The sequence below is a fragment of the Lontra canadensis genome, unplaced genomic scaffold, assembly GCF_010015895.1.
Source record: "Lontra canadensis isolate GAN:19392208 unplaced genomic scaffold, GSC_riverotter_1.0 scaffold3, whole genome shotgun sequence".
Lineage (NCBI taxonomy): Eukaryota > Metazoa > Chordata > Mammalia > Carnivora > Mustelidae > Lontra > Lontra canadensis.
In genome coordinates, this window is record NW_022630997.1 from 45,746,956 (window position 1) to 45,761,061 (window position 14,106).

Here is a 14,106-nt window from a genome sequence, read left to right on the forward strand (position 1 = left end):
CGCAGGCCAGCCTGCTCCCCAAAGCCTGGAGGAAAGCCCTCTGTGCTGTTGACCTGTGGAATCCAAAGGCTGCTGCCATGGGCTCATCTGATCCAGAACGTTTCCAGAATGGAGGAGCCTGGGTTGGAGTCCTGGTTTGTCACCCACTTACTGAGTGAGCTGGGCTGGGGACGTCCCCTCTTGGAATCTGTCCTTCGTTTCTGCAGGAAAGTGGTTGATTGATGATTGACAAGGATGTTCCCTGCTCTGAAACTGTGTCTTGGGTTCTAGATTTCCATGGGACGTCTGAGAAGTCTGGCCAGGACATGGGAGTCTGAAGGGTGAATGGCTCTGGACCCGATGCTCTGCTCAGCCCAGCTCGTCTTCACTTGAGGCTTGGGAGTGACCCCTGTCTCCCCGAGTGCCTGGCTTTGCACTTACTCCTCTCTCCCCCACATACTCCCACAGCCAAGAGGATTTCTCTTCCGTAGCACATCCGGGCAGGGCACCAGGGCTCAGGAGGAGCGAGGAGGCAAGCCACTTGTCCCAGACCCAGGGGCAGCCATGGGAGCCCATGTCATTGTGACTGACGCCAACATCTCGTTCAGCCTTGAGAGCAACACCACGGGCGTCACAGCCTTCTCCATGCCCAGCTGGCAGCTGGCACTGTGGGCCACCGCCTACCTGGCCCTGGTGTTGGTGGCCGTGACGGGCAATGCCACAGTCATCTGGATCATTCTGGCCCATCAGAGAATGCGCACAGTCACCAATTACTTCATTGTCAACCTGGCCCTGGCTGACCTGTGCGTGGCCACCTTCAACGCCCCCTTCAATTTCGTCTATGCCAGCCACAACATCTGGTATTTTGGCCGTGCCTTCTGCTACTTCCAGAACCTCTTCCCCATCATGGCCATGTTCGTCAGCATCTACTCCATGACCGCTATCGCCGCTGACAGGCAAGAGGGGGCCGTGGGGGAGCTGGGGGAAAGGGTCTCACTTGGTTGGGGCTCAGACAGGGCTGGTGACGTGCCTGCAGTCACACAGCAAGTTAAGAGTAGAGCTCAGGGAATTGCCTCCCGGCCACATTGTGATCCAAGAGGATGCCTCTGGAAGACGGGAGACTGTGGAGCCAAGGCAGGCAAAGCTAAGGTTAGACATAAGAAGAACTTAGTACTGGACGGTTGTTCAAGACCATAGGGAGAGAGCGGCTGTGTTTAGGGACCTTCTGGAATGTTCTTCTCTGGAGCTGATCTTTTTTTTTGGTGTCTTTCATTACAAGGAAATTGTTTATATTGATTTCCTATTCCTAGGTAGATGATATGGGGGAATTGAATATTGCATACAGTTACCGTATAATTATAATGGGTCCAGTTTTCTCCTAATGGTGTTCTCAGGGGGCTGAGGGATCCGTGGACCATGTACAGTCCTTCCGAAGCTGGCTGGGGCCAGCAGGGCACAGTTTGGACTTAGAAGGGGACTGTGTGACCCTGGGGGAGTCCGGTTGAGACAGACAGCAAATGAAAAGGGACACAGAAAGACACCAGGTGCGTGTAGGAGATGGGACGGACCTGGGATCCTCAGAGACACAGACCCCTTGTCAGATGGTTTGAGGCAGCATGAGCCCCACTGTCCCCCATTACCCCCCCAGTCTGCACGGCCCCCCCAACATGTGGCCCAACAACACGTAATGGCTGGCTTCTCTGCTCTGGGCTGTTTTTCTATGGAGTTTTCCTAAATTTGAGAAATGGATTTCTATCAATTAAAAATGAAAAGAGAAGTGTGAAAACCGTTTGTGTGGGCCACGCTTCTGTGTTTGTACCTGGGACATGAGGATCAAGACAAGTAGGATTGCCAGCAAGGCGGGCACAGGGCCAGGGGCCCAAAACCCAGAGCTCTCTGTTCTCAGTAAGGGCACGTCCCTCATCCGACCTCAACCCCTCCCACCACCAGCAACACCTCAGTCCCCCTGGACGTTTCTGCAAGTCCACTAATATTTCCTTTTCATTCACTCGACAAGTACTGGAGTGTTCCTTCTGTTTCAGGCACTGGGGGATATATACCAGTGGGAAAAATAGTCCTGGAAATCAGGCAGGCCTCATGGAACTTCCATTTTAAAGGGGTGTGAGGGGCAGTGGGGGGCACACGGACTGGAGAGGGTGGGATGGGAGCCAGGAGACCAAGCAGGAGGCTGCTGGTAATAATCCGGATGAGAGAGGATGGTGTTCAGAGATCGGGGTAGCAATAGTGAAAACGTATCCTTTCATTTCTTCATTCCCACGTTCCATGCCCACTGTGTACGGATCCTGTTCTGGGCATTAGGGAGATAAACAGATAAAGGCACTTGCCTGGTAAGGATTTAAACAATAAGTGCATGAAGAAATGGTACGTTGTATTTTGAGGTCATGAGTGCTGTGGGAAGATATCAGGGAAGGGCAAGGGGGCCCGAGAGGGCAGGCTGTGTCTTAGGCTGGGGGCAGGCCGTAGGGCCAGACAGGGTATGGAATCGGCCCTTCTATGGGGTAGGTTTGGAGCAAAGATGGAAGGAGGAGGGGAGAGAGAGAGTGAGCCCCATTAGCTCTGGGGAAAGAACATTCCAGGGGGCGGGCACGGGAGCAACAAAGGTCCATGGCAGGATCATGCCCGGTGTGCATGAGGAGCCCCAAGGAAGGCTATCCTCAAAGAGACAGTGTGGAAAAGCTCAGGGCGCATGGAGTCAGTGCTCCTCTTGTGCCCCAAAAAACCAGGATGTGAACTGCCCTGTGCAGGGCAAGGACATCCGATTGTCCAGGCCTCGTCTCAAGGTTTGGATCAATCCCAGAGAGGAAGGCCCAGGCATCATCCAGGACGAAAGCCACTTCTGGTGGATTTAAAGGGAATAAATACATGGGACTAACCATGCTTTCACACCCTAATCCCTACGTCTGCAAGCCTTTCTCAAACATCTCGCTGCCCTTCCACACCAACCACAGGTGCACAAATGACCGTCTGCCCACTTTACAGATGAGGAAAGAGAAGCTCAAGGGGGCTCAGGTGGTTTGTTTAAGACTCTACTGTTGGAATGTAGCTTAGTCAGGATGAATCCAAAGTCCCAGACCTGCCCCTCCACCAACAGGGTAAGAAGAAAAGCTCTCCTCCTTCCCATCTCACTTCCTAGAACAACAAGGGAGCCCAAGTCTGAAGTTTACCTACTAGTCACCTGCCTTATCTGTGGGGAGGGGACCACTGAGGAAAATGGCCTCTCCTCTTGCCCTGCTGAGACCTTCATCCAGGGTCCAAGGCTGCTGAGGTCTGGAGCTGGCCCCAAGCCCAGCCACAGTAATGGGAGAAGGTCAGTGTCTCCGGGAGAAGGTCAACAATCATCTAGCCCAGACGCGCATTACCCATGACCACGAACTGTGCACAGAAATCCCAAGGGATAAGAGCTTCTGTGGGAGTTAAAAATCACCATTATAAACAGAGGCAGTATACCACATTTTGCTGGGACCCCAGCAGTGCCTGGGACAATGTCACCGAAAGAAATCAGAGCTACCTCTGCTGTGCAGAAATTTCCAAGTATCACCAATAACCATCACTACTTAAAAATTACCATGGGTTCCAGACCTCCTGCTAGATCTTGTTGTTTAGTGGATTGATAAAGAAATGTGCGTTTTGCTTTGCCCCAAATCTATTTTATATATATGTTAAGATTCTATTTATTTGAGAAACAGAGAGAGAGAGGAAAGGAGAGGGAGAGAGAATCTGAAGCAAACTCTGCACTGAGTGCAGAGCCCAACATGGGGCTTGATCTCACGACCCTGAGATCATGAACTGAGCCAAAACCAGGAGTCAGATGCTTAACTGACTGAGCCACCCAGGCACCCTTATTTCATGTTTGGATAACTGTATTTTAGGATAGCTGGTTGTCTCTCTAATCTTGTGTAATCTATTCCTATAAAAACCGTAATCTGTGGAGGGCCCATGGACCTTATTGGATGGCCAACAGGTCCATGACACAAAGAGAGCCCTGATGTAATCCCAAACCCTTCCTCTTCCAAGGCAGCAACTAAAGCCGTATGGGGGCACAGGTCGTGTCCTGGGTCTTTGATGGATAGAGCTCTTCAGGTGCTTTGAGCTGGGAAGCAGGCGGCTACCCCAGCTCTCCACGAGACTGCAGAACATTCCCACAGTGGCTTCAGAGGTCCTGGGGGCAGAGGCAAGCCACGCAACTCAGTTCAGAGCCAGTGCTGCCTCTTCCAAGCTCGTTCTTCCTTTTCTTGAAGCCTCTGTCTCCCGGTGCAAGAAAGGGAGAGAGTGACCCTTGCCTGAGATACTCAGCCACCAGGCAGCAGGGTGCCAAACGGCAACCCAGATCCCTGCAGGTTCCCCCGGAGAGAGGCAGGGGCTGAGAAGACAAGCTGCTTCTGGCCGACTTCTTGGAAGAGGTGGCCTTTCACTTGGACTTTAATGAATCCAGAATGAAAGGAGAAATTCCAGGCAGAGGGGGAAGAAATGCTGCTCCCCACCCCCGCAGGTCCCACAAGCAGGGCTATTACCTAACCAGAGAGAGCCAGGGAAGGTGCTGGAACAATGAGAGGGGGCTGGAAAGTGCATTGGCCATGTGCAGAGGGCCTTGAATGCTGAGTTTGAAGGTTTGGACCTGCTCTGTCTGATATTGTAACTAGAGCCATATGTGCCTATTTACATTTAAATTAATGAACATTTAAAATTCAGTTCCTCAGTTGTATTAGTCACGCTTCTGGGGTTCATAGCCACGTGTGGTTACTGACTTCTGCACAGGACCAGGCATACAGAGAGCATGTCCACCACCACAGAAAGCCGGGCGATGCTGGTTTGGGCTTTGTCCGGGAGACTGCCTGCTTCTGCTGAGGTCTCTGAGCACAAGCGGGGCTGAGCTTCAGGCAAATGTCCTGAGAGGACTTTCAGTGTGGCCACACAACTCTCTCGTGTCAGAGGGAGGCAGTGAGGTGGGCCTGGGCTGGGGTTTCAGGGGCTAGGGCTGTGGGAGAGTCACCAGCCTGGGTAGCTCTACTGCAAGTCCCCAGCAGTGGTGGGGGGTGGAGGGGAGTGGGGGTACGGGGTTCTGGAGAAGGGGATGGGGGTTGCTCTGATGGGAGGATGCCCATAGCTCACACAGCCCTCTGCTCATAGGTACGTGGCCATTGTCCACCCCTTCCAGCCACGGCTCTCGGCCCTGGGCACCAGAGCGGTGATCGCCGGCATCTGGCTCCTGGCCCTGGCCCTCGCTTTCCCCCAGTGCTTCTACTCCACCATCACCATGGACCGAGGCGCCACCAAGTGTGTCGTGGTCTGGCCGGAGGACAACGGCCGCAAGACGCTCCTTTTGTAAGGCCTGAGGGGTGGGGAGCATGAGTGTGTGTGTGTGTGTGTGTGTGTACACGTCTGTGTGCATGTGTATGTGCAGGTGCATAGGCTTGAGAATGTTCGTGCTTGTGCATATGCACTTGGGGGTGCTCGTGCGTTTTTGAGGGTGTTTGGGATTATGTGAGTCCATGCGTACACCAAGTGACACTTAGCCCTTCCTGAGAGTCAGGCTTTACACACACGAAGCCAATCAATTCTCCTAACACTATGGGGCACGCAGGTCTTATGGTTCCCATTTTTCAGATGAGTAAAACGAAGCACTAGAAACCAAGTAATGCGCCCACGGTCCCACAGCTGGAAGGTGGTGATGCAAGGGCTTCAATCTGGGCAGAGCCATTTTGGAGCCCCCCCCCCCTTCTGCACCACCCCGCCACTCAGATAAGGACAGGGACGTCCTTAGGTGAGGGTATGCATATGGCACTACTGAGCGGCCAGGATGCACCCACGTGTGTGTGCGTGTGTGTGAGAGAGGGTCCAGGAGCATGTCCGTGGAAGTGGGTGTGCTCACAGGTGTGTGGAAATGTGTGTAGGGGGTGTGTTTGGGGGAGGGCATTTGTGTACATGCTGGGGCCACAGAGGGTCAGCGTATTGAGGCGGAAAGGGCAGGTGTTTTCTGGAAGCTGCCTGTGCCTGTCTCCCGCTGAGGACCAGGCAGAAGAACTCAGACCTGGGCTGGCCACCGTGCGACCCTGGGTAAGTCCTTTCCTCTCCGAGCCTCGGTTTGCTACGTTCTGGCTTCCGGATGCCCCAGGCGTGCGGCTAGGTCATTTAGCAGAGGGTGAAGAATTGGTTGAGGTTTGGAAGGCAGTCGTTGGGAGTCCTGCTCTGTCTCCTGCTGGCTGGAGGACCCTTCGTAGTCACTTTGGCCCCCCTCTCACGTGGGGATTCCTAAGACCACTCGCTGGGGGCTGCTGCGAGCATGAGCCAGGCCGCTGAGCCGATAGCGCCGCGCCTGGCCCCGAACGGGCACCCAGTATGTGGTAGTTTAAGCAGGGGACAAATGAGAGCGAACCTGGAGGTGGCCGATTTCGCCCAACAGAGGCCCAGCCGCCAGAGGCCGGAGGATGTGCCTGCTGTGGGCGCCATGAGGCCAGGTCACCGCAACAACACAGGCCCAGCCTTCTTGAACACCCCTCCCCCAACATCCCCCTCACACACACTCCCCCACCCCCGACACCGGCTCCGTCTCTCCGGAGCACCGGCCAGAAGAGGGCCCCGCTGCGTGGCCTTCAGTGCTACGGAAGAAGCCAGAGAAGCCCGTTCCTGGGGACTGATGAGTTTCGAGGGCGGGCCCTGCCGGGTTTCTGCCCTCCCTCTGCACCCCACCCTGCTCCGAAGGTCTGGTCGCTCCAAGGCTAGTGGCCTTGTAGGGAAGGCTCGGGGAGGGGTGGAGAGCAGAGTATTTTATGGATGACCGCTGGGGGGCAGTGTTTCTCCACCTTATTACATGCCTTTCTCCCTGAGAGGGGGATCAGTAATAAATAACTCTGGGGACCCCCGCACCAGCTTTGCGGGGATGGTGAGTTCCAACCCTGATTCAGGCACCAAGGGAAAACAGGAGGGCAGACGTTGAGCTAGGAAGGCGATACTTCGGTGTTACCTAGAATTCTGCGAGGGTATGGGGAAAGCCTGGTTTTATGTGTGCAAATGTGTTTTTGGTGGAGGCGCTTCTGAGATTTGGAAGGGGGCTGCATCCTCACAATCTCCCATCCTGGGTGTGTAGGCATCTGATGAAATTACAAACGCCCTGTCCAGGAAAACGCACATAGACCCCCAAAATCAAAATACAAAAAAGCCCAGGCTCTGAGAGGAGGCAGTCCTGATTTGTGGCGGACCCCAGATGATCCCCAGGGCCCCTTGGTGCTCATTTCTGCGTAGGAACCTGGCCCAGAGTGAATTCCTATACTGAACCATGTCCCAAGGAAAGAATGTCACTCATACTTGGGAAGGATCTTAGTGATTACCTCCTTGTTTTACAAATGGGGAAACTGAGACCAAGGGACAGGTCAGACTTGCCTGAGGTCACACTTTTTTTTTTTAATAAAGATTTTTATTTATTTGACAGAGAGATAGAGAGAGAGAGGAAGAGAGCAAGCACAAGCAGGGGGAACCGTAGGCAGGGGAGAAGCACCCTCCCCACTGAGCGAGAAGCCAGGACCCTGAGATCATGATCGGAGCCAAAAGTTGCCGCTTAACTGACTGAGACACCCAGGCGCACCTTGAAGTCACACTTTGAAGTGAGAGCCTGAATGAGAACTCAGTTCTGACTTCACAGAGCTGGCTGGCCTTCAGTGATAGGGAAATCCTTTAAGTGTTGATTAAATCTCAGGAGCTGTTTCATATGTCACAGACACTCTGCACCTCTCTGAGCCTCAGTTTCCCCCTCCGGACACTGAGGCAGGTGGCCCTGCTGATCCTCAAGGTCTATCTAGCTCAGACACTCTGTGACCTTACAATAAAGTGAGGGAGGTCTCACATTCACTGCCCTTCCCTGCTCCACAGCCAGACTAGATGAGGATCTGGACATCTAGGGGCACCCCTGCCCACAAGCCTTTTGTAATTAGCATACTTGCCCAAAGAGCAAGCAAACAGAATTCTCAACCCAGGCTTTAGGGAAGACATTTGCTGGAGCCCCCTGCTCCCCGCCTCTCTGAGTGGCAGCTCCTCTGAAAAAGGGGCCCAGCAAGTCTGGCACACTGATCATGGGGCCTTAGGAACACTTCAGCCCTCCTAGAAAAAGGCCATGTGACAGGGCCACAGGTCTCAGGCCCATTCTCGAGGTCTCCCTGCTGCAGCATCTCCCAGAAACCAGAATGGGCAGCACACATCTCCTTTATACTGTCTTTCCAAAAGGAAACGAAACTGCTCCACACAGCCCAAGGTGTCCTCCACAGGGACTAGATGAGTGACTGGCAGTGTGATCTGGGCTCTTGCTCTGAGGTGGTGTGAGAGAAAGCCTGCAGCTGTGAGCTGTGTCCCCAACCAAATGCTGATGGGCAGGAAGAGAGGACCCATAACCTGTGCGGCCCGGAACTCTTGCCCCTGGCCTGTTCCCTGATAAGGATATCGGCAGGGGATGGAACTGTATCAGCTCCAGAAAATCTACCTCTCCAGGCAGACGCAGCAATCTATGTATTGCATATAGAATCTATCTAATGCATATGTACATAGATCCATACACACATATGACTCGGGAAGAAAATATTCCAAATTGTTAATATTGGTGAGAATGAAATTAGTAATTTTACTTCCTCCTTTGTGTTTAATGGCATTTTAAATGTTAAACAAATGTACTATTTGGTTAACTTTTTCATTCCTATTTATTTCCTTTTTCGGTAGTATTTGTCTGTCACCTGGAGGATCACACAGATAAAGCCGGTGTCCCTTTTGCAGCAGGCGAAGCCCTCTTTGGGCATATATGCTAGCCAATGTTGTCTCCCCTCTCCCCTTATGTTAAATCAAGGCCTTTGGAGGTGGCCCGGGGTGGCCGGCCAGAGTTGGCTCAGGGGCGCGAGCGGGGACAGGGAAACTGAGCGCTGGCGGATGCAGAAGTCGCTCCCTGGCCGTCCCGTGCCCAGGCCCTAGCCTTTCCCTCCAGGTACCACCTCACGGTGATCGTCCTTATCTACGTGCTGCCTCTCGTGGTGATGCTCCTCACCTACAGTGTCATCGGCCTCAAGCTCTGGAGACGCGAGGTTCCCAAGCACCAAATGCACGGCGCCGGCCTGCGCCACCTGCGGGCCAAGAGGAAGGTGCGCGCCGGGGGCGGGGCTCGGAGGGGGGCGGGGTCAGTCCGGGGCCCGCCTCAGGGCACCGCCCTTCGGGGCTCGGAGCCCGCCCCTCTGGCGGTGCCCTTGAGGACAGGATCCATCCTAACTTGCCCCAGTGCCAAGCCCCTGCCAGAGCCTGAGTTAGTCCTTCCCAGGAGGACACACTTTAGCCCTTGGCCAAATGCGAAATTGAAGGAACTCCCCCAGAATGTTTTGAGAATCCTAAAGCCCCACAGAATTGCAGGTACTCTCAAGAATCTTAGAATGACTGAATCTCAAAATCTTAGACAAGTTGCGTAATTGGAATGTTGAATTTAAGAAGCCCCACGGAACTCCGGGAGGCTTCCGTATAGAATCACAAGAGAATTCTCAAATGCTGGAATGCATACCTCCCATCCGTGGAGTCCAGCTGCACGCAGTCTGCCTTCGATTTCCAACCCAAGTGCCAGTGTCCTCCCTCCTCCCGGCCACTGGGGCCCTCCAAGGGTCCCGATAGAGCATTCTATGATTCAGACCTCCTCTACTCTCTTCTCGGGGAAGCTTATCTTTGCCGTGCCCTTCCTGTTAGGAGTCCAGGGAAGGTAATGGTTAATCTCAAGTATGAGGTTCCCGTCTTGGCTTCACGTCTGCTACTGGGCATTTTTCATAAGGCAAATCAGGGAAGTAGGCAGACATGGGACACCATCTGAGTGTCCCTCCTCACGATGAACTGGTCTCCACTTGCCATCACTGGCTTGCCCTCCATTCCTCACGGCGCACTGGGCCACGCTCCAGAGGGCCTGCAGACACCAGGCTTGAGTGGGGAAAGGTCAGGGAACTGGCTCCTGGGCAGAGGCTGGGATGCCCAACAAGAGTCTTACTACCTATGGATAGAAGGGCTATGACAGACGGAGAGAGGGGCACCTGAGAACCATAGCTGGCATAGGGGATCCCCCAAGGATTGGGTTAGGAGCTCACCCACTCTGCAGGGAGGGGAGCTGCTCTGAGGGAAGGAGTCTGGGACACCAGCTAGATGAGGCGGCCCCAAGCTGGGCTTCAAGGAGTAAGGATGTGAAAGAAAGAACAACAGTTCGGGCAGAGGTGTAGGGCCCAGGGATCAAGACCGTGAATGCTCCAGGAGACTGAGGGCTTCCCAGGGATGAGGGGCGTCCTGCCGCCACTCTTGGAGGTTGGAGGGGGTGCTGCTTCCAGGCTGAGGTGTGACCTGAGCCTCTCCCGGACCAGTTCGTGAAGACCATGGTGCTGGTGGTGGTGACGTTTGCTATCTGCTGGCTTCCCTACCACTTGTACTTCATCCTGGGCAGCTTCCAAGAGGACATCTACTACCACAAGTTCATCCAGCAGGTGTACCTGGCACTCTTCTGGCTGGCCATGAGCTCCACCATGTACAATCCCATCATTTACTGTTGCCTCAACCACAGGTGAGCCCTCATCCCAGCCCCCCTCTCCTCGGCCCTCAGGGACCCGAAGCCTGGCCCCAGCTGGGCTCCCTGGCACAGCGTGAGCCTGTGCCCTCCACCCCCGCGTGGGTTGCTGTCCTCATACTGAGCCCACAGCACAATCCTCACTCCCGTCGGGGGCCCAGCTCGAGCCCCCTCCTCCTCCCCAAAGCCTTGTCCCGTTGCCCAGGCCATAGCTGTCACCATGCATCTGCTCCTGCCCTCTCTCCAGGGCCTACATCTGGGGCCAGGAGAAGAGAGAAGGGAGGGACAGAGAGATGGAGCGAGGAACAGGGTCAAAGAGAGTCCATAGGACAGACAAAGAGGGAGAAAGGAAGGAGCCTGGTAAAGGAGGGCGGGACTTCTTCTGTCCTGACATGTTTAAGACCTTCCCACAATGAGACGTTTCCTTGAGCCAGGTGACCTGCACCAGCCCCGGCAGTATGAAGCACTCAGGGTGGGGGGGGGGGGAACGGATTGGTGAGGGAGCAGGTTGCTTCCTCAGGAGATCAGAGGGCATTTCCTGCTGCCAGGGGGATTTCTGGGACAGCTGAGGAGTGTGACCTTGGCAGAGACAGTCAGGGAAGAAGGAACCAAGCTGTCACTCCTCAGACACACCTGGTTGTCCCAGCCCCATACTTCTGGAGAATCAGCATTCCCCCACCCCCAGAGGGGCTGGCATTTGCTCTGGGGCACCTGAAGAGGTGGAAGGCTTCAGGAAACCCAAAGGGGGGTCAGGTTAGAGGAGATCAGAGGTGGACACAGTCCTGGTCTCTACAAGACAGCCATGTGGATAAGGTTGGCCGTGGGCCTCTGTGTTCAAGCCTTTTATCACCTGCCTGCCCACATGTCCAGGCCACTCATCATGCCGTTAGGATCTTTGTTGCCCAGATATTCCAGCCACCTGGGCCAGGCCAGGAGGAAGTGAGAGAATTGTGATTTTTTTTTTTTTTTGAGTGTTTAATGTGTGCTAGAACCTTCCATTGTTTCCTGAGAGGTAAGATGATAGGAGGAAGGGAGGTGTTATCCCTTTTTATAGTTGAGGAAACTGAGCCCCAGAAAGGAACACTCCTAAACTCATACGGCAAGCAGTGGAACCAGGATTCCATGAATCTCCAAGGCCTGTAAACTTGACCCCACATCACACCTTTCTCTTGATGTAGTTTCTAGGAGAACTTGGACCCAGGAACTGGCATAATCAGGGAGGGGCCCCCAGCACTCCCTGGATGTGCATGGGCTCTCTCCCGTTACCCAGTGATGCAGTCCCTGAGAGTCTGAGAGTCTGTGAAATAATTCCAGAATCCACCAAGTGGATGAACCACACAGTGTATTAGGCATAAGTTCTATGGAAAAAAGGAACACCAGAGCTGGGGATGGGAGGACAGGAGGTGCTGGGGAAGGAGGCGGCACAGGGGAAGCACTTTTATAGCATGGCCAGGGTTGGCCTTCTTGAGGATTCTTTTGAGCACAGATGAGGATTGAGTGGGCCCTGCAGCTGTGTAGGGAAAGGCATACAGCAGAGGGAACAGCAGAGGCCGTGAAGCACCCACAAGAGAGGCATTTGTTGGGCCGCACCATGGAATCTTGCAGAGCTGCAAAGTGAGGAACCAAAGTCAGGGCTGCTAGTCTGGAACATGGAGCTTCTGTCCCCTGGGAACAGTCAAGTGGCTGTCACCAAGGGTCCCATTGATCTCTGCTCCTCTCTGACAAGCCAGTGTTCTGTTTCTCCCAGGCCACTTCCTCCACTGCCATCTGCCTCCCCTTCTAATTTACCTTTAGTCCGGCCATGGGGAGAGCTATTTTTTTAAGCAAATATACCAAAATGTAGTCGTTCCCTGTGCATGATTTCCCTCAAAGCAGCCCCCTTGGGAAAGCATCCTTACTCTGCCCAAGACGGCCAAAGCTCAAACTTCTTGAGCCTCTAGAATACTCCTTTAGAAGCCAAGGAACAAGTCAAACAAGAAAATCTGTTATTTAAGTTGTATTTGGTTTCTTTCTGTCTGTGATAACAAATGGTCTAATTAGGCTTAATCACCCACTTCACTCATTAGATTTAGCTCCAGATTCTTTCTGGGCATTTCCAAAACTCAAATCCACTCAGGAACAGTGAACAATGACAGACAGGGGTGAGAGGATGACTTTCCTCTGGAGGGGAGATTGGCTCCTGGAGGTGGGGGAAGTTCCCAGACTGTCCCCCTCACCCCTCTGCTCAAGGTAACCCCCTGTCTCCTAGGTTTCGCTCTGGATTCCGGCTTGCTTTCCGCTGCTGCCCATGGGTCACACCAATTAAGGAGGATAAGCTTGAGCTGACCCACACTCCATCCCTTTCTATGAGGGCCAACCGGTGTCACACTAAAGAGACTTTTTTCATGGCTGGGGATACTGCCCCCTCTTAGGCTACCAATGGGCAGGCCAGGGGTCCCCAACATGGGGTGCCTGCTGAACCCTGAAGCCTTGTGCCTGGCACCCGTGGAAAAGTAGCCAGTGGAGAGGTCCAGATCTGAAAGCCTACCCATCCTCCAGCCTTCAGTACAGCAGCGGAAAAACAAGATGGAGCCAGGAGCGCAGTAGATGCGAACTCCAAGAGGGCCCAGGCCCCTCTCTGATGGGGCTTCACATGAGCCAGTAACAGTCCAGGAAGACAGTGTGAGCGAACAGTTATCTAATCCAGGAGTCACAAGCTCAGATGCCTTCCTGGGGCATACAACTCAAGGAGTGACTTCCAGCGCGAGGGTAACAGGGAACAGTGCAAAGTGGAGGGCATATGCATCTAAAGGGGACAGCAGCTGACCAGCTCTGGACAAAGGTTGTCATGAGGTAATGGGCACCCACTGTTGCCAGATCTTCCGGATCCTTCCAGACATACCAGAAATCCAAATCTGTGAGACTTCCAGACTTGTTACATTTGGCTCACATTTGTATAACTATTGGTTAAACCAAACAGAACACAGCTGTGGACAGCCCTCAGCCATGATACTGATTTATTATCAGGCCAAAGACACGGGGAGGGAGCGGCTTATTTTTGGAAAGCTGTGAGTTGACCTGGGGCTTCTCTGCGTCGGCATCTGAACTCAGACCCAGCTCAGTGTAGATGGTGGAGAAAGAGTCAAAAGGAGTCTTGGCTGTGTTGCCTGGGACAAGTCACTCTGACTCTCCGCCCCTTCTACTCCCAGGGGCAGAACTGCCTCAGAGGGATGCTGTGAGGAAGACTGAAGTGAGGCCTGTAAACTAGCGTGCAGTGCTGAAGAACCAGCAGGCGTGCATATTATCGCCCCCAAGTCAGCCATGCTACACAGATGCCTCCAGGGCGCAAGCAGCATTGGTCACCCTCACTCCAGCAGCAAGGTGGCGGGCAGGAAGCGACTCCAGCAGAGCTCCAGGCCTGGCGCGGTGCACCCCAAAGACACACTTCTCCCCACTTGCTGCCTCACCTCGCATGCCCCATTGCCCCTCCAGAAGAACCACGTGACACCGTAAATGCACAGCAAGAGAGTTTAATGCTAGGCACCCCCCCAGAGATCACGGTGCCCAATAAA

The 14,106-nt window shown here is 54.0% G+C and overlaps 1 protein-coding gene across 1 annotated transcript; it reads left to right on the forward strand.

Moving 5' to 3' along the window:
- The first annotated feature begins 320 nt into the window (after positions 1–320).
- TACR2 (tachykinin receptor 2) lies at positions 321–13,020 on the forward strand. The gene is given in 5 exon segments (XM_032843100.1): positions 321–935; positions 5,128–5,322; positions 8,960–9,113; positions 10,356–10,552; positions 12,804–13,020. Coding segments are annotated over 5 exon segments (1,155 nt in total). The 5' UTR covers positions 321–543.
- Positions 13,021–14,106: the final 1,086 nt, after the last annotated feature.